This window comes from Cavia porcellus, unplaced genomic scaffold (assembly GCF_034190915.1).
Source record: "Cavia porcellus strain 051 isolate PalLab524CR breed Dunkin Hartley unplaced genomic scaffold, mCavPor4.1 scaffold_17, whole genome shotgun sequence".
In the NCBI taxonomy this organism is placed as follows: domain Eukaryota; kingdom Metazoa; phylum Chordata; class Mammalia; order Rodentia; family Caviidae; genus Cavia; species Cavia porcellus.
The window spans coordinates 61,071,709-61,094,666 of NW_026947500.1; the positions used below are offsets into that span (position 1 = coordinate 61,071,709).

The 22,958-nt window shown below is 49.8% G+C and overlaps 2 protein-coding genes across 2 annotated transcripts in view; one reads left to right on the forward strand and one right to left on the reverse strand.

Annotated features, from left to right (window-relative positions):
- Positions 1-9,049, reverse strand: part of Elavl1 (ELAV like RNA binding protein 1) — a 37,610-nt gene extending 28,561 nt beyond the window's left edge. The window contains exon 1 of the mRNA XM_063228331.1: positions 8,908-9,049. The gene's annotated coding sequence lies outside the window, so the exon portion shown is untranslated. The remainder of the gene's footprint in view (positions 1-8,907) is intronic.
- LOC111756568 (uncharacterized) lies at positions 2,344-19,330 on the forward strand. Its single transcript, XM_063229106.1, has 5 exons — positions 2,344-2,373; positions 3,389-3,456; positions 5,068-5,143; positions 8,722-9,398; positions 15,744-19,330. The coding sequence occupies exons 1-5, from the start codon at positions 2,344-2,346 to the stop codon at positions 15,814-15,816; spliced, it is 924 nt and encodes a 307-aa protein (XP_063085176.1). The 3' UTR covers positions 15,817-19,330.
- The last annotated feature ends 3,628 nt before the right edge of the window (positions 19,331-22,958 follow it).

Consider the following 22,958-nt stretch of genomic DNA (forward strand, 5'->3'; position numbering starts at 1 on the left):
AGTGTGGTGCTTACCAAAACCTGTAATGTGAACACCACCCTTTGCCTGGGAACAGCTGAGCATCTGCTCTCTAGAAATAATCCTGTGTGCAAGTTAATATACGGGCGGAATTCTGTCCTGTGTATGTAAAAGTACAAAGCTGGAGGTGATCCAACAGGGGATGGCTAAATAAATACCGACTTTCAGAAGAAAGCATTAAAGTTAAATAAAGAAAAACTGCAGCTAATAAACTGCAGTCATGAGGTTTAAAAATAGATGGTTCACTCAAATACAACCAAATAAAAACATTTTCTGAAGCCCATCTCAAAGCTCACACATTAACTCAGAAAGACTGAAATGCATTCTGAAGTGTGCTTAAGAATGATTCCACCGTTTCTCTTTTACTGGCCTCAGTCTTTTTCTCCGGCTCTCCACCCTTTCCCTAAGAGTTAGGCACCCGATTTTCTGCTTTTTCCCTCAGCCTGCCTTAATGGATGATGAACTGGACAATAATTACCCAACTCTAGGCCTGGTAAAAGCAGCCCTTCTGAAATGGTCGGTAGGCCATAGCCTGCAGGACAACAGATGTAGCTACTGCCTGCTCTGACAAAGTCTCACTGGAACACAGTCGCTTCTGTTTGCTGATGTGCTATGGTGATGATTGCTTTTCCTGCTACAAAGAGAGCTGAAGAGTAACCACCACAAGGCCGGAAGAGCTGAAGTTGTTACCACTGGGCTCCTGAGAAGAAAACACTTGCTGACTGTTGCTCTACAATGTAAAAATACAGTATTTCTAGGAGAAAAATCTGTGACACTGGGCTAGGCAAAGATTTCTTAGTTATAACACCAAGCATCTTCCCTTTAAAAAAAAAAAACCTGCTAAACTGGCTACCAACAACGTTTAAAACTACTCAGTGAAAGATACTCAGAGAATGGATATCTACAGACAAGAGAAAGTATTTGCAAAAAAGGGCATCTTTTAAAAAGCTCTCAAAACAATAAGAAAACAACCCAATTTCAAAAATAGCAAATGATCTGGATGCTGTGTATGGATGGCAAATAAGCACAAGAAAAGCTGCTCACATAGCCTGGGTGGTGTGCACCCCTGTAATCCCAGAACTGGGGAGGCTGAGGCAGGATGGTCACTGAAAGTTTAAGACCACCCTGAACTACATATGTAGACCCCTGTCTCTAAAAAATAAAGTAAAACAAAACCAATAAAATAAAACCATTAAAAAAAGATGCTCAAGCTGCAGATGTAACTCAGTGGCACAGCACCTACTGGCAAGCATGAGGCCCTGAGTTTGATTCCTGGTACAAGGAAAAAAAACCACTCAGCATCATTAGTCCTTAGAAAATGCAAATAAGAGTGACACATAGAAATCATTATGCACCTATTTTTTTTTTTATCAGTACCAGGGATCGAACTCACGACTGCGCGCTTGCAAGGTAGGCGCTTATGACACTGAGCTAAATCCCCAGCCCCTATGCACCTATTAAAATGGCTAAAACAACCACCATGTCAAGTGCTGGGGAGAAAGGGCACAAACAAGACCTTTCTTGCATTCCCTGCTGGTGGGAATGTAAACATGTCACAGCCACTTTGGAAAAATAGCTTCTTAGTTAGATACACAGTTAGCCTATGCCCCAAGCATCCAACTCCTACTACTGATCAAGAGAAATAAAAACCTACATTCGTATAAAAAAGCCTACACACAAATGCTTGTGGTGGCTTTGTGCATGGTCACCAAAATCCATACAACACAATGTCCGTTAAGCCCTGCAAAGGTGAGAGTCCTGCGTATTGAGGGAGGCTCTGCCACTGTCAGCTCAGAGTCCCCATGGGGAAACTACAGTTACCTGCACTAGGAAGACTGGTCAGTGAAAAGGTGCTGCCCCTCCATGACTCTCATCTAAATCTCAAACATATTTTGCTAAGTGAAAGAAACAGACCCAAGAGGCTTCCTCATGTGTGACTTTGTTTCTATGGCATTTTGGAAAGGATAGAACTACAAGTGGCCCCTAACTTAATGACCCTTGAATGGTACAGAAGTGATACTCATCCTATAGAAACTTTCAGTGTTGGATCTGGACGTTTTTCTGGGCTAGTAATACATTTCTGGGCTAGTAATAGCAATTTTCTCTTATGACACCGGCACTAGCAGCTCCCAGCTAGGCACGTGCTCATGAGGGTTTAAACACTGATACAAGGAGTCCCCGACTCACATCTGAGCTCCACTACGGGAAGTGTTCAAAAGTCACATTCGTTCCCACATCTGACAAAGTGAGACTTGCACAGCACACCTGTGAAGCTCACCACCTGCATGTTCATACATCAGGGGGCTGACTACTCTAGAATGCAGCATGGATGGGCTGCAGCACTCAGTAGACAAGGTGCGTTCAATGCACTTTATTTTTATTTTTTTGGTGCATCTTAGACTTACTGTATTTTCATACCCCAGGGGGGTCTCTTGGGCACAGGCCCACTATAAGAGCGTGGACGCACAAACAGCTCTTTAGCTACCCAGCATAGGAGTGACAGGAGGAGGTGACTATGGAAGGGTAGCAGGAGGGGGTAATTTTGTTTTCAGATGACAGAGCTTCCCAGTATCGGGATGCTGGCAGTAGTCACACAAGTCTGTGCATTTGTCAAAGCTCAATGAGCCTTACTCAGAGGCCGGGCGTGTGTAATCCCAGCTATTCAAACAGAGGCAAGAGAATTCCAAGTTTGAGCCCAGCCTTGAGCAACTCTGCAAGAACCAGAACAACAACAACAACAACAAAAAAAAAAAAAAAAAAAAAAAAAAAAAAAAAAAGAGGAGGGAGAGGCCCTGAGTTCATCCCCAGGACTGCTAAGTAAAGACACCAACCAACTAACAAACCTTCTGCCAGAACAAATTTTCCCATATGCAAGTCTAAAAATTAAGATTTTTAAAAGGCAACATCTGTTTCACTTCTTCCTGACATGGAGTCAAAGCTAGGCAGTGGCCTTCAGGCCAAGTCTTTGATGAACGGGTAGCAAGGGGAACAGCAACCCCAGGGTGTCATGGAGCTTGGGGACACTCCACTTGCCCCGCCTGTACCCTTCCAAATGTGCCCTGCCCAGCTTGGGCCTGACCAGCAGCCATGCCCATTGGTTGTGACCACAATCAGGCCTTATCACCACTAGACACTGATGACTCCCAAGTCACTGCTGCCCCTTGCATCCTCCAAGCTCACCTGCTCAGCCCCTGCAGTGTCACCACCACTTAGTACTTTGTGGTCACACTGCTATTAAGTGGCAGGATGTGGCCTTGAGTTGTCATTACAGGGCAGTTCCTGGCCCAGACCAAGGCCACTGTGACGGGGTCCCCACCCTGGCCTCTTCCCAACATGCCACATTGGACCTGTTCTGGCTGCTCTCCTGCAGGCGTGCCCACCTGCTCACCTTCCCCAGGACACCAGGCTGCTCAAGTTATCAGCACCTCCACGCCATCAGTGGGAACCCTTACTGCTGCCCTCATCATACTGACTTGTCACCATCCACTCTCCACCACTGTCAGAGGTTAACAGCTGCACTGCAGTCATCTAACGGTCCCCAGGCAGGCTGAGTGTGTGTCACACGGTGAGGGAGAGTCACGGATGGCCAGATGCCCCTGGGATTGTGTGTTTGCAGTATTTCCTTCGTTGGGGCAGGGGAAATTGTGCCAGCCTTCTACCAACAATCAGCAGCCTCCTTTCCTAGGCTCACCACTACATACCAGACCCACCCAACTGCAGGGAGCAAAGAGGGAAACTTTAGCTTCATCCCAACGATTCCTACTACATTGGACACTAATCCCACAACCCACACACATGGGCGGGAGATGTGTGTCTTTCCACATGGTGAAAGCGAACATTGGTGGAGCATGCAGAACTGGCTTCCGTGAAGCACACATGAGAATCGGTCTCACAGCAAAGTGATGGGTCAGGCTTTCTTGAGCCAGAATAGAACTAGAACAGTCAAATATATCTTTCAGTTCAACCTTGACACCTAACACATCATCTGACGGGGCCTGGACTCAATTATTTCTAAGGTCTTTTCTACCTTCTACCAGAGATGTAAAACTCTGAGCTTCAAGGTAAAAGTGTCAGGACACCCAGAAAACGCTCTGGTGTCAGAAAAATATGAAAGCATGGGCTAACCTAATTACAGCTGCCATCTGAGGAGAGAGCTCAGGTGGACATGGTGTCACTGCACCATGCTGGCTCCTGCCCATGACCAGGGAAGGCCACCTGGGTGAGACAGTGACAGTTCAGTCGCAGCAGTTCCCCGCCAGCCAGCTGAGAAGCCCAGGTGCAAACTAGCCAGGCACAGCCAGCACGGGGAGCAGCCAAGGGGTTTTCAGAGGCCCAAGGGGCCTGATGGCCTCTAGAGCCCCACTGGTCCAACCAAGCTCTTTCTAGCTGACCAAAGCTCACAAAGAAAAGCAAAGCAACACAGGGCAGCAGAAAATCCATGGACTCGCACCACCTGAGCCTCAGTTTCCCTGCAGTGCCTGGCACCTGGCAAATGTTTACTGCTACTTCATTAGCAAAAACAGGTGAGCATGTGACTCATTCTCTGTATCTCCAGAAGCAAACGCCTCATCCTGTCTCTTCCTATCCTTGGCCCCACCAACACCGCTCCCCCGCCCCGTTTTTACTTCATATGGCAGCACCTCCCCCATACCTGTCATCCAGCTCTCAGCTCCACTCCTGGCACGATGCAGCACCAAGTCCTGCCAGCATGACATGTGGGCCGTATCTCTGTCCTTTCCTGCCTAGACCAATTCCTAAGGGTATCTCTGAAGCTAACCTTTCCATCCTCCTCCTCTGCCTCCTAGCTTCTGTGCATGGTGATAACAGCCCTGCCACTGAGTGGCTCTGCATGGTTCCCTCTCCTGTGACTCCTTCCTCTGGCATAAAGGTCTCTGGTGAGTAGCTGGGTCCAGGTGTTTCCAACCTCCCTGCTAAACCTTCCTTCCCCTGGTACCGATGGAGTACCAGCCCCAGGGCAAGGCAAGGCAATCTGGCAGGGTCACCCTGACTGTTTTGGGAACTGTCACTGACTCTGGCTTACTTTTCTAGACTGACCGCCAAGATCCTCTTCCTGCCCTTCAACCTGGCCAAACCGGTCCACTCAGGCCTGCACGGCCTCTCTGACGTGCTTGGGCCTTGTTCCCGACAGCCCCTCACTTCTCTGACCACAATGACCTGCTCAGACAAAAACGAAACCTCAGCACCACATTCATGTCTTTCACCAAGTTTCTGAAGCTGGACCTTTCACTCTTTGTTACTCAAACTCACATTCTGAGGTCACTTCTCTCCAATGCAGGTTCTAAGTTCTTAGAGGAGCAATTCTACCTCTGCCCTATGACAAAAGAGTTGTGTTCTGTTTACAGACTACACTCAAGTGCCATGTGTGGTGGCACAGGCGTGTAATTGCAATGCTCGGGAGGCTGAGGCAGGAAGATCACAAGTCACAGTCAGCCTGGGCTACAGTGACTTCAAGGTTAGCCTGGACTACACAAAGAGACCTTGCCTCAAAAGTGAAAAAAGTAAAAGAAACACAAAAAACCCCACTTCCCCCCAAAAAATACACTATCCTGAGGTTTGGTTTTGTTGTTTTTGAGATTAAGGTCTTGCCATGCACTTCAAACTCGTCTTGAACTAGAAGGGATCCTCCTGCCTCAGCTTCCTGAGTGTGAGGGTCACAGGTGTGTGCCCCTACATCCGGCAACGCTGAGGCTCTGGACGAAGTGGGATAGACATCTTACTGAACACATGAGCGGGCCTCAGGAGCACACATGTGGGCACTCCTGTCACCTTCCCACACCCTGCATGCTGCTCCAGCCAGAAGCTTTCTGGTCCCCATCCACATATAGAACCTTGCCTCTCCGAGTAACCATTCACCTTCCGGCCACTCAAGCACAGGCCCTCAGCCACTGCTGTCCTTTCTAGCGCATCTCTTACATTGTGTCTCAGGCCTCCCTTCCCTGTCCTGCCACCACAGTCTGGGTCACAATGGCAGCTTCTGACCTGCAGGAATCTGTCTGTCTCCTGACTGGTCTTCTGGGCTTCAGCCACTTCCTGCACAAACCTGAGCCCACCCTGCAGCCAAGCCCTCTGCCGCTGCTCACTCTGAGTAGTAGCTTAAAGAGCAAAGTCCAATGTGGCGTCCCTACCTCTACATCTTTGCCTTTGTGGCACCTGCATCTTAAAAACTCCTCACTCCTAGTATCACCTGCCTACCTCCTCCTACCCCTCCCGCCTCACCTCCTCCAGGAAGTACTTCAGGATCTCCTCAGCCCACCCAGGATTGGGTAACAGTTTCTTCTTTTCTGCTTCCACATCAACCAGTGTGTAACAATGTCAGCCCTCAGCAGAGATGCTGAAATGATGTACACACACTATCGCCTTCCAAGAGCCTAGAGCAGAGCCCAGTCGCGGAGCAGACACACAGAGAGTGCAAGGAAGGGAAGCTGCGCTGGTGCTCCTCCTTACAGGCTGGTTTCCGATGGGCTTTCCCTGACCCACAGCCTCTCCACTTCACTGCTGCCACCTAGGGACACCAGGCTAACACTGCACCTCCTGCACCGTTGAGCATTTAATTTGATTCAATAAATTGAATGGGATGGGAACACAAACCAGGGAACAGTTGATTCCAGTGGGGGTGGAGGAAGAGTGGCAGCTGGAGGAGGCACCAAGTGGTGACTGAGCTCAGAGCGGGGGGCCTCTCGGCAGGAGATCTCCAGGTGGAAGAGGGGCTCTCTCTGTGCAGATGAGGTCAGAAAGGAAGGGTTAGAGTAGCAAAGAACTGGTGTCCCAACTTGAGGGCTCCTGACTTTATCTTTCATGCCATTTACATAGGTCAACACAATTTGCTTTCTTTCTGACAAAAGACTTCTAATTAAGAGGGAAGCCACTAGATCTGCATTACAAAAACTATCTCTTGCTCAAGTGTGCAAAGGCCAGGCAGAAGGGAAACAGTGAGAGAGCTACAGATCACACATCAGGAAGGCAGCAGGACCTTAGAATCCACAAACAGATCCCAGCTGAAGTTCTGTCCCTTCAAGCCTGTGCTCTGACAGAAACATTTCCAGCCACATCTGGAGAGTGGAGATGTTCACTTATTTCTGCCTCTTCGTGAATCCTGAAACTGTAGAATTTTAAAACAGACACCAGCATAGGCTTTTGTTTTTGTTGTTTTGGTTTTTTTGAGCTAGGTCTAAACATATACAGTTCAGACTGGCCTTGAACTCATGGTGTTCCTCTTGTCTCAGCCTTCTGAGTGCTGGGTTTACAGGAGTATGCCCCCACACTCCACTCCAACAGTTCTGCACACAGACATTCAAGGGCAATTGGATGGGACTCACTGAAACACCATCTCTCAGGGGTCCTCAGTGACTCAAAGTAAAGGCTTTGAATCAGAGGGCCTGAGTTCAAATCCTGCCTTAGCTACTCCAGAATATGACACCAGGTGACCCATCTAAGCCTCAGTTTCTCCATCTTTAAGATGGAAATTACAACAGCACCTACCTCAAGGGCTAGAAACCAGTGTCTGCGAGTGTCAATCAAGCACATGGCAGACTGTCAGTAAACCCTGGTGTTCCTTTATAACACCATGTGTTCAGTGTCTACCAGGTACAGCCCATGGATAATGCTAGGGGCTTCCCAGACCCTTAAATCTGCATAATACTTTCCACTTTCCCATTTTAAAGATAAATCAACTAATGCACAACAAAGGTGAGCTTGATCAAGATCCTGGGAACATTAGGGAGGGTTTCAGACATGAGGCTAAAAACATTTTTAGCGGAAAATTATTTAGTTTGGTAGTGGTGATTGTGCACAGAGTAAGAGATAAGGACAAACAGGGAGAAGAGGTGGAAAGAAGGAGGAACTCTGATCCCTGGGGATGTCTGGCAATGTCTGAAGGTATTTTTGATCCTCCTAATGGGGATCGGGACAAGATGCTACTGGAATTTAGAGCTGCCCAACTTCCTACAATGAACAGAGCACCCCCACACACAAAGAATTATGTGCCCCCCCCCCAACTGTCACTAGTATCAGACTGAGAAACACTTCTCCAGCCGGTACACCCTTCCCATCTCCCCCATTTCTGGAGCACTGGCAGAGATATCCCACATAAACACTTTTGATAAACGCTGGGATGGGGAGGCCTGGGCTACATTGTTCCAGGGGTAGCCCCGTTGCAAAAGTTCTCCACCTGCTCGGCAGGCAGTACCTATTAGAGTCCTATTTTAATAAGCCTCGCACAAGACACCGGAAAAGGAAGACCATCCGTCCCCCATTGTTCCATTGCGTGCAGTTTATGTTTGCAACATACACACACATTTTAAAAATCTCAACGCCCCACGCCCCACTAACAGCTTTGTTAGAGATGGCGACCAAAAAAAATTAAATTTTTTTTCTTTTCTAGAACTCTCCTATGTACTGAAAATTTTGCACACTTCTACAGGGACCTCAGATCGGCCGCGGTGCCCTGACAACCACCACAAAAGAATTCGTGCGGTTTCCCGGGGGAGCGAGCCCGTGGGCCGTGACCTCTGAGCGACGGGGCGCCCGCCCCACTCTCCTACCCCGGCTCACTCTTCCGCCCCTGGATCCCAGGCTTCTGGGGTTGCCCGCGCGGGGCCACGGAGCCCGGCCCCCATGCGCGTGCCCACGCCGAGTCCCCTTGCTGACTCTCGCGGCGCCCGAAGAATCCGGCCGGGGGCCTAGCGCCTGCCCCACGCTGTGCGGCCCCCACGCTGCCTAGCCCCCTCCTGCCCGCCGCGGCCCGCGCGCGTCCCCTCCCGGCCCGGCGCGGCCTGGGCCTCGGCCGGTGTAGGCCCGCGGCCGGGTCAGGCGAGCTCAGGCCTGCCGCGGCCTACCCCGTCGGGCGCCACCGCGGACTCCTCGCCTCACCTGGAAGCGGGCGGGTGGGCCCGGGCTGCTCCGGGGTGGGGGGGCGACTGCGGCGCGGCGCTAACGGCTCCGCTCGGCCTCGGTAGTGGCGGCGGCGGCAGCGGCGACGGCGACGGCGGCGACGGCGGCGGCGGCGGCGGCGGCGGCTCCTCCTCAGCGCGCACGACCCGCTCCGGCCCGCGGCCCGGACACGCCCCCCCGGCGCGCGCGCTCATTGGTCAGTGCCCGCCATGGCGTGCTGTTCATTGGTCAGCGTGCCTGTCGCTGCACCTGGGGCGCGCGGTGGAGGTGGGACTTCCTGTCGGCGCCGCCTGCGAAAGGCTCGGCGGCCAGCCGAGACGCGGGTGGCCAGCGATGGCTGCGGAGGTAGCTAGTTGGGCCCAGGCTCACGGAGGCCGACTGGAGGCAGCGGTCCAGGAGAGGCGCTCCTTGTCTATCGTATGTTGTGTCCCCAGCATTTGTTCATCTCACCGCCGCTGCCACCCAGCAAGGTAGGAGCGGTCGGGCGACAGGGATGTAGGAACGGGACCGGCGTTCAAATCCCGCTCCGACGTTGCCGCGCTAAGTGCGGTTGGCCATGGGTTCATATTACCTCGCCAGACCTCAGTTTTCTTGAGTGGTTCAATGAGGAGGCGGGCATCGGACGTGATCAGAACTCCATCTGTGCTAGCCATTACAGCATGTGGGCTCCCAGAAGCCCAGCCTCTCATTCGTTCATTTATTAAAATTTTATTGAACTGTTATGTGCTAGTCATCTATTGGACAGAGAGCAGACAAAAAATACATTTTGGGCTGACATTATATGTGAGCACTGTCCAGGAAAAGTGTATGCAAACTGCAAGTGTAATTTGGCAATGTTTTAGTAACATTGTGTGTGTGTGTGTGACAGAGAGAGAGAGAGAGAGTTTGAGATGGAGTCTCACTGTATATAGTTCAGGCTGGTCTTGAACTCAGTATTGTGCCCGTAGCTGAGGGTGGGCTTGAACTAGCAGCAGTTCCACCTCAGCCTTCTCTGTTTTGGGATTACAGGCAAGTGCTGCCACACCTTGCATAATTTACAGTTTTAATCCGTGCAGTCCAGTAGAAATTTAATGGAGCCACAAATTCGTCAGGTACATATCTAATTTAAATTTATTAAATTATAAACTAAGGGTGTGGCACAGTGGTAGAGAAGTTTGCCTAATACAACAGGCCCGGGTTAAGTCTGACCCACAGCAACACGTGCATACATATACACACACACAAATTATTAGCTGTGTTTAAAAAGGGACAAAGAAGCTGATGAAGGGCAAGGGATTTAGCTCAGTGGTTTAAGCACCTGCCTGGCAAGTGAGGTCTTGAGTTTGATCCCTGGTACCAAAAAAAAAAAAAAAAAAGCAGATGATATTAATTTTAATAATATGCTTTGCTTTCATTTGGAGACAGGATCTGTGTATTTCAGACTGGCCTTGAACTCACTGTGTAGCCCAACCTGGCCTCAAACTCTAGTGGTTCTCCTTCCTCAGCCTTCCTAGTGCTGGGATTACAGGTGTGCATCACCACACCTAATGTTTTGTTTAGCTCAGTGTGTCCAACCTATCATTTCAACATGCGATGTAATCAGTATAAAAAGTTAAGAGATGTTTTACCTTCTGTTTTTTTATCCCATGGTTTTAAAATCTAGTGTGTATTTTAGATCTCAAATGGAACAGTTTCGAAGACTCAGCGGTCATACATTGCCGGTGGCTCCTACATTAGCAGTGCAGGGCTAGGTGGGGAAACAGAAGAGAAGCCAAGTAGATCTACCTCAAGCTACTGGTGATTGGTAAGGAAGTAAACTGGGGAGATGTGGCAATTTGTTGTAGACAGGGTTTGCAGGGAAACAATTTAATAAAGGACACATAATTTATAGAATTATTTATAATAGTCACCCAAAAAGTCAAACACAAGAAAAGTACAGAAAATCAGTCCGCTCCCTAAACAACTCAGAGAATCCAGCTGAGGGCCCAGATACCATGGCAACATCTTATGTGAGTCCAGCCAAAGACCTAGAGCCCATAACAATGTCTCATGCAAGTCTGTTCCATGGATCTGCGCTGGGATGGCCCAAATGTCAGCAATGGAAGCTATAAAGTCTGTACCAGGGGGATGAAGGATCTGTACCAGCAGGAGGGATCTGCACTGGAGCCAGGAAGTGATGCTTAAAGAAATGATCAGAGCTTCCCTGAAAGGTACCAGAGCCATCTTCAGCGGCAGTGAGTTCCCGAGCTCCTTTGATGAAGAGAACAGCAGAGCTGGTATCAGGAAGCCAGCGTGGCCAGCTTCTCCAGGAGATTGAACAGCACACATCTTCCCCTCTGGAGCCAGGAAGTGATACTCAAAGCCAGAACCAGAGCTCCCCAAAAGTGAACCACAGTCATTCTCAGAGATGACCAGGTCCTGAGCTCCTCTGATGATAACAGCCAAGTTCATATCAGGAAAGAAGCTTGACAAGCTCCCCAGGAGAACCCACGGCAACAGAAGAATCAACAGTGCTGCAGAAAACTAACAACACTGCCTCTTCCTCTCTAGTTCTTTTTACATTGGCAACAACCCTCAGGTAGGCCTTCCATACCCAGCACCACGCTGAGTGCCATTTCAGCTGGGTGCCACAAGTTGCAAACCAGTTGTCAATCCACCACATAGTTTGAGAGGAAATGGTTAGGAGGGTTGAGAAGATGGCGTTTGCAAAAGAATCCCAAGGAGTTGAGAACACTGAACAAAAGAAATTGCATTTTTCAGCATTTAGTACCATCCAAGATAAGTTTTTGAGGTAATGGGCATGTTCTGTGTCAGTACCATCCAATTCAGTAGCCGTGAGCTCTGTTGCTTTCAGACACTTGACATGTAGCTGAAGAACTGATGTTTCAGTCCTGTTAATTTTTCATTAATTTTGCTGGGTGTGGTGATGTATGTGATCCCAAGCCTCAGTAGGTTGAGGCAGGAAGGTGTTCAAGAGTTTGAGGCTGGCATGGGCTTCATAGTGAGTTCATGACCAGCCTGAACAACATGCAAGACTCTGTCTCAAAAAAAAAAAACAACCATTTTTTAATTAATTAAAAAAAATTTTTTATCCTTTTTAAGACAAGGTCTTACTATGGTACTTCAGGCTAGCCTTGAACTCACAGCAGTCCTCCTGCCTCAGCCTCCCAACAGGCATGCACCACCACACCCAGCTTTTTAATTAATTTAAATCATCAAACAGGGCTGGCAGGGGGTTCCTGTATTAGATAGTAGCTGGTACTGTGAATTAAGCATGAATAAAACTGTAGAAATAACTTCTTGAAAAATGGAGCTAGGGGCTGGAGATTTAGCTCAGCGGCATAAGCGCCTGCCTTGCAAGCAGGCAGTTGTGAGTTTGATCCCCAGTACTGATAAAAAGGAAAAAGGCAAAAAAAAAAAAAAAAAAAAAAAATATATATATATATATATATATATATATATATATATATATATATATAAAGAAAAATGGAGCTACAGTGAATTACACCAAGTCCTTAACCGGGCATGGTGGCGCACACATGTGGCCCAGCATTCTGGGAGGCTGAGGCAGGAGGATTGCAAGTTTGAGCCCAGCCTGGGCAATTTAGCAGCTTAGTGAGACCTTGTCTCAAAACCAAACAAAACAAAACAATTAAAAAGAACTTGGGGGGTGGCTCAGTGCAAAGGCTCAACATTCAATCCCCAGTACTAGGAAAAAAAAAGACCGGAATAGAATTCTGGTTGAGGCCCAGTGGTGTGTATCTGTAATGCTAATTACTTGGGAGGCGGAGGCAGGAGGATCACTGCGAGTTTAAGGCCAGTTTAGGTTACAGAGTAAATCTCCAAAAGATCAGCTTGGGCAACATAGTAAGACCTTCCCCTCAAAGAAAAGAAATTAAGACAAAATGGCAAAGTTCTTCAAAGTTCTACTCTTCTTGGTTTTGATGGTAGAGTATTGAACTGCATCTTCTACCCTTTTCTTTATTTTTAAATTTTGACACAGGGTCTCGCTACCCAGGCTAGTTTGAATTTGTTACCCTCCCCTGTCAGCCTCCTAGGTGCAGGTGCCTGGGATTACAGCCACCATACCTGGCTCACTCATCTATCTATGTTCTTGATAATAGGTTTTATTTTTTAGAGTGGTTTTAGATTTATAGGAATATTGCAGAGATCGTTAGTTACCATTATTCTCCACACCTGGTTTCCTATACCAATAACATCTTTTTTAAAATAAAAAATTTGTTGTTGATTTTTGTACCAGGGATCGAACTCATGATCTCACGCTTGCCCTGGAGGCACTTACACTCTGAGCTAAATCCCCAGCCAGTAACATCTTTTATTAACATGATACATTTGTTGTAATTAATAGGCCAGCTGAGCATGGTGGGCCATGCTCCCCAGCACTCAGGAGGCTGAGGCAGGAGGATCTCTACCAGTTCCAGGTCAACCCAAACTATGTAGTGAGACCCTGTCAAAAGCATAACAAAACAAACAAATCCATCTAGGCTCCTAGAGTATTAGTTGCTAAAGGTGTTACTTCTTTGAGATCATGAATACTTTTATTTGTGCATTATTTATTTATTTGGGTACTGGGAATTGAACCCAGGACTTTGCATCTAGCTGCATCTCCAGCCCTTTTCTGTTTTTTGTTTCTTTTGTTTTTGTCTTTTTCTTTTTTACCGATACCAGGGATCGAACTCAGGACTGCCTGCTTGCAAGGCAGGCACTTATGCCGCTGAGCTAAATCCCCAGCCCCCGTTTTGTTTTGTTTTAAGATGGGAGTCTTACAGAATTGCCCAGACTAAACTCAGATTTGCAATCCTCCTGCCTCAGCCTGGGGTTTCAGGCTGTACCGCCTTCCTGGCCATCAGTACCCTTTGACCACCCGCAGTGCATGAAATGTGGGTGCTCACCGCCAGGGGGATACAGCCGTGGCCTCGGAGCTCAGCATCAGCTCCGTGGGGACAGGTCTAAGAGGGCGCCCTGGGCAAGGTAACTGTCTCTGAGCTTCAGCCTCTGCTTCGTGAAGTAGGGGTGATTATAATACTCCCTGAGGGCACTGTGACAATTAAGTGAGATAACCTACTTTTAGAAACTCTGGAACAGAACCTGACCAAAAAAAAAAAAAAAAAGTGCTTATTACATCTCCCTGTCTCTGTCTCTAATGTTTGTGGTGCTTAGGATGGAACGTGGCCTTGCTCCTGCCAGACAGGCATCTTGGCCCATGTCTTATCTGCACTACTACAATAACAAGGTAGGCAGATGACTGCCAAGTACAGGCTCTGCACCTGGAGAGCAGGTGATGGGAAATCTTGAGTGCCTTTGGGGTGGCCCTGGAGGGCTTGCCGTGTTGCAGTGTTGCTGCTGAAACACCAGGGAAGAGACTATTTCAGGCAGAATGAGCAGTGATGCCAGGTACAGCGGCACATCTTTGGGATCCCAGCTGCCTAGGTTCAAAGTCAAGTTCACAGTCAGCCTGGGCAACTCAGTGGGACCCTAGGGATCAGTCACCTTTTGGAGGGTAGGCACACAGTGCCCGACGTAGGCAGAAGGTTGGCTTGGGACCCCAGTGGCAGAAGTTTCAGGCTGTTGTGAGAAGTACACAGTAGAGCAAAACAACTCCAACGACAGAAGAGGGCTGGAAAAGACAGAAGCAGAGGGGGCCAGAAGAACACATTTTCAGACTACACCCCCAGGAACCTGCTTTCCCCAGCCGGGTCCCACCCCTGCCAGCCCCTGTGGCTGGGAATTCAGTGGAAGGCATTAGTGCCCCTGCAGGCCAGTCACCTTCCACAAGCCTCACCTCTACACAAAGCCCTTGTGGGATTTTGATCCAAACTGTACGACTTTACCAAGGCCCTGAGATTCCATCCTGGCTCCACAAAAACTCTAAAGTAAGGGCAAAGATCCTGAGTCAGGCAGGAGCCAACAGACTCTGGGATCGAGGAAAGGCCAGCTGGGCCACAGAGGACACCCATGGACCTGACAGGATCGGGTCACATGAGGCCTCATTGGTGCTGAGAACCAGTCCGGAGGCCGAGGGAATGACTTTCAGTAGCGTTCAGGCCTGGAAGACAGCAGTGAACTGAACCCAGACCTGCACAGTTTCACAGATCTTCCCTGAGGAAGGGAGCTTGTTCCCAGTTTTGTCTCTGGGCAGGAGTGTAGTTTGGGCCCTCGGGTAGGAACCAGAGTCCTCTCTGGCCAAAGTCATCCAGGTGGTTCTTGCCAGCACACCAAGTCCCAGTCCCCTCTCAGCCCAGGCTGTCAAGGAGTCATAGGCCCAGAGACAGATGACTTTGTGGGTCCCTGCTCTCAAGGACGTGTTGACTCTGAAGGAGACAGAGGCCCGTGGGCACCGGGACCCACCCAGCATGACCGGACTGGCACAGGTTGGTCTCACCTGGCACAGTGAAGGAGGGTCTGTGGGGGGGGGGGCAGATTGGGCCTAGAGAACCAGTGGGGTCACCAAGGGAGGGCGGTGTCTGCTGTGTCTGTCCTCAGCTGTGAGGTCCCTAGAATCATGTGAGGTAGTTGGCAAGCGACCCCACAGCTAGGTGCCCCTAAGGACTGGGCCTGTTTGACCCTTGCCTATGTTCATACAGCCAAGGAGCTAGAAAAGCTTTAGATTTTACACAGCTGGGGGGAAAAAAACAAAAACAGGACAGTAGCATTATGTGACATACAAAAATTACACCAAGTACGGATATCAATGTCCTTAAGCTTTTCCAGTACACAGCCAGCCCAGGGCTGCTCCAGAGCCACACAGGTAGAGGCTGGTGGGGCTTTGTGCACTGCAAACTGTATCCACCTTAGCCTCGTCCTTCGGTCCTCAGGATCCCAGGATGCTTGGTGTTGTTTCCAAGAGGAGACCTGCGTTTTCAGGCTGGCCTCGAACTCACGATGTAACCCCAGCTGACCTTGAATTTGTGATCTTCCTACCTCAGCTTCCCACATACTGGGATTACAGATGTGCGCCACCACATCTGGCTTGAGTTTTTTAATGGTCATTGAAGAAGGGCACTGCCTACAAAGCTTCAAGTGCTTGCTGTCAGATTACTTCCAGGAAGACTGCAAATCCCTGCTGGGGTGGACAAAACAGCTGTGCAAAGAAGTGGTGTGCCCCCACCCCCGGAACCTGAGCGTTCGGCTTCACCCAGTAAGTGCACCTGGAGGGGGGATCAGATAGAGGGTGTTGAAGTAGGAGATGACCCTGGGTTGTCCTCCCAAGAGGATGGATTGATGACTGACTGATCAGTTGAGTTTTTTTGAGATAGTCTCACTGTGTAGCCTAGGCTGGCCTTGCTTTCACTGTGCAGCCCTGGCTGGTCTTGAACTTGAAGCCATGCTCCTGTCTTGGCCTCCTGAGTCCTGGGATTACAGGCGTGCACCACCACGCCTGGCCTACACTGGACTTTATAGGAGGGCGGCAGGAGGGTGTGGCACAGACCTGAAGATGCAGTGCTGCTGGCTGTGAGCAGAGGGAGCCAGTACCTCTAGAAGCTGGAAGGGCAGAGGATGTCCTCCCTCAAGCCTCTGGGACGGACTTGGCTTGCCAACCTCTTGGTTTAAAATTTATTTCATCTAAAGGACATAACTGCATGTATATTTAAGTGTATAAGATAGGTAACCATATTACCGAGTTTTATTGGATCATTGAACAGAACTGTTTGCAGTCTCACTGTATAAATGTCCACTCTATATGCTTTAATTTTGTAACTTGAACAACTATTTCTAAGATGACAATATGTAATCTATTAACTAGTGATTTCCTACTGTTGATTTTTTCTGAAATTCTGTATAACTTCTACTCTTTTTCTGTTTTGTTTTTCTCCTTAAATAAAATTAAAAAACAAAACAAAACAAAAAAAACTTATTTCAGACGTCCAAAATCCAGAGCCATGAGATAGATAAGTGACTGGGTTTTTTGGGTGGTTTTTTTTTTTTTTTTTTTTTTTTTGGTCTTTTGGAGACAGGGTCTCATACAGTTCAGGCTGGTTTTGAGCTCTCTCTGTAGCCCAGGCTGATCTCAAATTTGCAGTAATCTTCCTGAATCAGCCTCCTGAGTGCTGGGATTACAGGCATAAACCACCATGCCCAGTTGATATGTGACTTTTATTTTATTCTTTTTTTGGTACTGGGGATCAACCTCACAACCTAGCACTTGCCAGGCAGGCACTTATGTGCTGAGCTAAATCCCCAGCCCCAATATGTGACTTTTAAACCACTTCATTGTAGTATTGATTACAGCAGCCATCAGGACTATGTGATAGGCAACCAGCATCTAAGAGAGGTTAAATTACTAAATTGCCCAGGCCAGTTTTAAATTTGCATCCTCCTGCTTCAGCCTTCCAGAGTGCTGGGATTACAGAAAGGTACTACCACACCCAGCAGAATTTATCTTTTCTTTGAGAGAATTTTAAAATGAGATTTAGAAGTTGGGTGTAGTGGAGCATGCCTGTAATCCCCACATTCAGGAGGCTGAGGCCAGAAGGTCACTGTGAGTTGGTGGCCAGGCTGGGCTACATAGTTCAAGCCAGCCTGAACTACGCAACGAGATCCTGTCTCAATAAATAAAAGTTTTATGTTTTTTTCTTTACTGGAAGAGAGAACAGACAGCAAGCAGGAAGTGGAGTACAAGGAGGAGAAAAGGTAGGTGGCTTCTTGGGTGAGGCAGGGAGGGAAGGTCAGGAATGCTGGGGGGTACAACAGAGGAGGTGGGCTCCACAGGGATAGGAGGCTGGACCTGGGGGCTCGGTGAGCAGGTCAGTGAGGTATGGAGACCTGGGGAGAGGCTGGATGGGGTGACCATGGCCCGGCCCTTCACCTCTCGGTCCCTAGACAGCCAGATGGTGTTCAGAAACAGAAGCCAGGCAGGCTCCATCAAGGCCAAGCCACCTTTGAGAGAAGATAGGAGCCTAGCAAGTCCTGCAGGTGTGGTGATGCTTTTCTGCATTCAGAAGGCTGAGGCAGGAGGATCACAAGTTCGAGCCAAGCCTGGGCAGTTCAGTGACTTAGTGAGATCCTGCCGCAAATGAAAAGGATGGGGGATGTAGCTGTGTGTGAAAACCCTGGGTTCCACCCCCATCCCCATACTACAAAAATGAGAGGGCTCAGCCTGACTCCAGCTGAAAGGCTAAGTAGGTGCCTATCACAGGAGGTTGCAAAGCATTGCATTTTTTTCTCTGGGCAGCTGAATTGATTTTCAAGTTAGCAAAGGTTTGGCATTCAGTCCACAGTGAGGTCACAGCCAGAGGGCAGATAGGCTGTGACCTGTGTCCCAGTCTGACCCTAGCGACTGGCCCTGGGGCAAACATAGCCACGTGGCCTCCCACCTCCAAGCCTCAGGCTGCGTCTCTGCAAAAGCTAGGTGCAGTGCTGCCTGCCTGCCTGCCTGCCTCCCATTCCAGGAGGAATTGCAAGTTTGAGCTCAGCCTGGGCAGTTTAGCAAGATGTCTTCTCATCGAGGGGAAAAAAGAAAAGGCTGGGAATGTAGCTCAGTGTAAAGGCCCTGGTTTAACCCCCGTACCACACTGGGACAGAAAGAAGACAGAAGAAAAGCAGGCAGTATGGCTCACAGGGTGACCCACAGGAGCAGCGCCGGGCGGGGCACTAACATGCAGGTGCCTGCCTGATACACAGAACTGTGGTCAGCACCCCAGGAGCAGCCGCAATCTCTGTCTCCCCCTCCTCTGTCCTCCCCCCTCCCTTCTGTCTGTCTGTCTGTCTGTCTGTCTGTCTGTCTGTTTGTCTGTCTCTTTTAGTTCAGACTTTGACTCTTAAGATAAACATGGGTCACTGACCTGAGCTGGCCAGCAAACTTTCATTTTCTAGAATCAGAGTCCAGGCCCTTGCATCTTTCTGAGCCCTTTATCCTCTGGGCTCAGGGCGTGGCCTGGTGTGCCCTGCTGTCCCACAGCCTTGCTGACAGTGACCACTCTGCCCCCGCTTACCGAGTGAATAAATCAGTAACTTGTACCCTCCCTCTCCCTATCCCCGGAGGACTGAGTGGTTTCTTTCCTAAAGTTCCCCGCTCTCCTATCCACCCCTCCCTTCTCACGCCCTGAGCGCACCCTCCTGTTGTGTCTCCCTTGGGTGTTCACAATGCCCATTTGGGCTTTTCAGAGAGAAGCTGGGGGCTTCTACCGCAGGTTCCCCCCACCCACTCTGTTTCCTGGCCGGCATGGGCTGAGCAGCGCTTCCCTGCGTGGCCCTCTCTGCCTTGGGGTCGACTGAATCCTCGGAAAACCTGGCTCCTGTGTAAACCTGGCCTCCTTCAAATCTCAGGTGCTGGGTATTTTGTCCCAACCTATGCAAAGCACCTAAGACAGAAAACAGGTGCCTTGTACTCTTCACATAAGTGAAATCTTACAGCACTTGGCTTCTTGAAAAGGGCTCTGTCACTGAGCATAATATTGTGATTTGTGTCCTTCATCACTGTCATGTGCCAGCACTTCATCACTTTGTCGTGGAGATTGAACCCAGGGCCTTTGTCCCTGGGCACCCTTTTGGGCGGGTGGGGGTCAAGATCTCACCAAGTTGCCCAGATGCCAAATCCTCCTATACTGTTATACTGTGTGTATCCATTTATCCATCATTGGATGCAGACTGTTTTTACTTTTTGGCTGTCAGGAATACACTGCTGGGAATGTTCAGGTGCCAGTCCCTTGTGTGGGGTGTATACCAGATAGGTGGAGGACGCCAGACACGATGCCCTGTTGCACTTCCAGGACAGGCCAGACTTTTTTTCCAATCTTTTAGCACCCAGTACTGGGGACTGAACCCAGGGCCTTTGCACCAAGCTCCAGCTCCAGTCCTTTTTCTTATTTTTATGTCTCGCTATGAGACATGAGTCTTGCTATGTCGCCCTGGCTGAGCTTGACCTTGTGATCGTTTCCCTGTGAAGAAGACGGCTTCTGGCTTATTAGTCACTGGCAGGCGGTCGGCTTATCATTTCAGTTCCTCCATCCTAGGCACAGAGCTCTGTAGTGCAGTGCTTGCTTAGTCTGCAGAACCACAAAATAAGAAAAGAGGGTTGGGGATTTAGCTTAGTGGCATAAGTGCCTCCCTTGCAAGTGCACTGTCATGAGTTCGATCCCCAGTACAAAAAAGAAAATTCCCCTAGCCTGGGTAACCCCTGGGAAGCAGCCGGGGAGCCCCGAAAGTCTGCAGTGAGCAGCCTGCAAGCTTGAGAGCCCGCGTGCTGGAGCGCTGGGGAGGGAGTGGCCAGAGCTCCAGGCCTTGTCCTCACAGACAGCTGCAGCGTTTCCGGGAGTGCTACGCACGCGCAGACCTCCAGGGCTGCGCTCAGAAGGGAAAGTGAATCTGTTCAGCAAGGCCAGATGTTACCAGGCCACTCCAAGCTCATGCACGTGGATAAATGCCAAAGGAGCAAAGAGCAGAGGCAGGATTCAGTGGAGGAGTCGGCAAGCTGGAGCGGGGTGGAGTGGCTGCCGGGCAGGACTGGCTCAGGCCAGGGCTCACTGCAATCTGGGCAGGGCCCCCTTGCTGAATTTTGAGACCGCATGGTGGACATTTACTCCCCAGACAGTCATGGGTTTTGTGGTCTAACCCCATGTGAGTTCTCCCACTGATGACCCTGAGCCAGCGTGAAAGGGCAGGAGGGTGATTGTCACTTTTATCTGCAAGGCTGGGGGTGGGGTTCAGTGCCAGAACACTCTCCTAGCAGGCCCGGGGTTCAATTTCCAGTGCCATAGAAGAAAAAAATAAAAACCAAAAAAACACCCTCAAGTTGGAGACCAGCTAAAAGCCTAGCAGGCCAGCTCACTTGGCGAACCCTAGATCTGCTAGAGATAGCAGCTAGACCTGCAACCATGCGGAATACTAGTGGCCCAGACCTCAGCCGAACACCCACTAACCCCCATGGTAGGCCCCTGACAGGGCCCTGTTCACCCCATTTTATAAGATCATGTGGGCAGCCGTAGGTCACAACACAACGCACACGCACACACACACCCTTGGGAGAGGGCTCAGAGGGGGCAGGGGTGTGGGGTCAGCTGACCCCAGAAGTTGTGCATGGAACCTGGATGTCTCCCTTGACCTAAGTGGACCTCAAACCTTCATAGGTGACAGTGAAAGTGGAAGAAGGAAGCGGGGTTTAGCTGGACAGGGCGCCAGCTAAAGTGAGAAAAAGCTGGAGGAGCTGATTGCAGTGGGCTGCTCTGGAAGGGAAGGGGAGGACAGGGCCCAGGCCTGTGGGAGGCTATGGGCTCACCATGGTACATGTCAGCTCTCCTCCAGTCAGGTGCCTGAGCTTGGAGGCCTGGGTCCAGGGAAGCAGGGGCGTCCTCGGGGTGCGACACAGCAGTGGTTTCTGGGACACATAAGACAGGGAATACCAGGGGCAGGCAGTGGGGTGGGGAAGAGGGGCTGCATCATTATCCTTGTCCTCCCATTAGGCACCTGGTGCCCCTCTGTGTCACTCGTGTGCACCCTGGATGAGCACATGGCTTCACAACGGCCCACTCAGGGGAGCTCAGGTAGCTCTCCTCACATGGAATCATTTCTGGGTCTTCCACAGGTCAAGGCACTGGACACCATGTGACAGTTCATCTTGACTGGATTGAAAAATGCCCGGGAAATATGTGAAGCACACTTTTGGGCGTGCCTATGAGGGCGTTCCAGAGCTGATTGGCAGATGGGACAGCCAATTGAGAGGGGCCCACCCTAAGTGTGTATGGCGACATCCAGTAGGGTAGAGGCCGGGATATAACAAAAAGAGAAGCCAAGCATGGTAGCACATGCCAGTAATCCCAGCACTCAGCTCTTGGGAGGCCAAGGGAGGAGTGTGACCACGAGTTCAAGGCTAACCTGAACTACATAGTGAGACTGTCTCAAAAATAAGAAACAAACTCAAACAAATGGGCAGCCAGGGCTTATTAAATTCCAGGGCAAGTGAGGCCTGTGGTTGAGCCCAGCATAGCTCAGAGGTTCCCCGGGGACGTCACCTCCAACACAGTCACCTCACCCGGTGCAGCCAAAGTCCTGGGACCCAGAGACCAGAGCTGGACAGCCTGGTGGGAGGAGAAAGTGCTGCTATTTTGGGATACTTTCACATTCCAGGGGTAGGGAGCCCACAGCCTACACCAGTGCTCCCAGCGGGTGGAGCCAAAAGGAAGCAGACCTAACTTGCCTCAAGAATGGCAGCTGGGGAGCTAGGGGTGTGGGGATTGGAAGGCCAGGGTCAGCAGGTAGAACCCTCCACTGTCCATGGAGGAAATGCAAGTAGGGTGGTAGCAAAGGGCGGGGGAGGGGGGAGCGGTCAGCAGCCAGGCTTTGTGGTGCATGCCTGTCATGCCAGCACTCCTAGGCACTGCGAGTTCAAAGCCAGCCTGGCTAGACAGTGAGTCCAAGGCCAGCCTCAACTGCATATCAAAACCCCATCTCAAACACAAACAGAGAAAAGAAAGAGCCCAACAGCAACATCATTCACAAGGCCTCAACCACACTGCTGACCCCTGGGCTGGATGGTTCTTTGTGATGAGGACAGGTCACTGTGCATGGTGAGACATTTAGCTTCATTCCTGGGCAACCAGCCACCCGCTAGGTGGTGACAGCACAATCTTTTGGACCTTGACAGGTTCCTTTGGGAGCCCCAGATGAGAACTGGTATTGTGTTGTGTTTTGGCTAAACACAACCTTATGCAGATATTTAAAGAACCAAATGATATCTAGGGCAGGTATCTAAAGAGCCTGCCATTTGGCCTTTTGCCTTTCTTTTTCTTTCTTTTGCATAAAGGAAGTTCAAGAGTCTTTGGAGGATCAGGGGCAAAATGTTATGGTTTGTGTCTGGAGGTCCCCCTAAAGCCTCATGTCATGGGAGCAGGCTTCTAGAGTTTGTGAGGTTTTCCATTTAGTAAAGGTAGGAAAAGAAGTTTGCTGCTCACAGAGTTATGGTGGCCACAAGGTTCATGCTGGAGGTCTTTGTGTCAGTTACATTTTTCTCATTGCTAAAACAAAATAACTGACACCCATTTAAAAGAGGGAAACGTTTATTTAGCTTGCAGTTTATGGAGGTTTCAGTCCATACT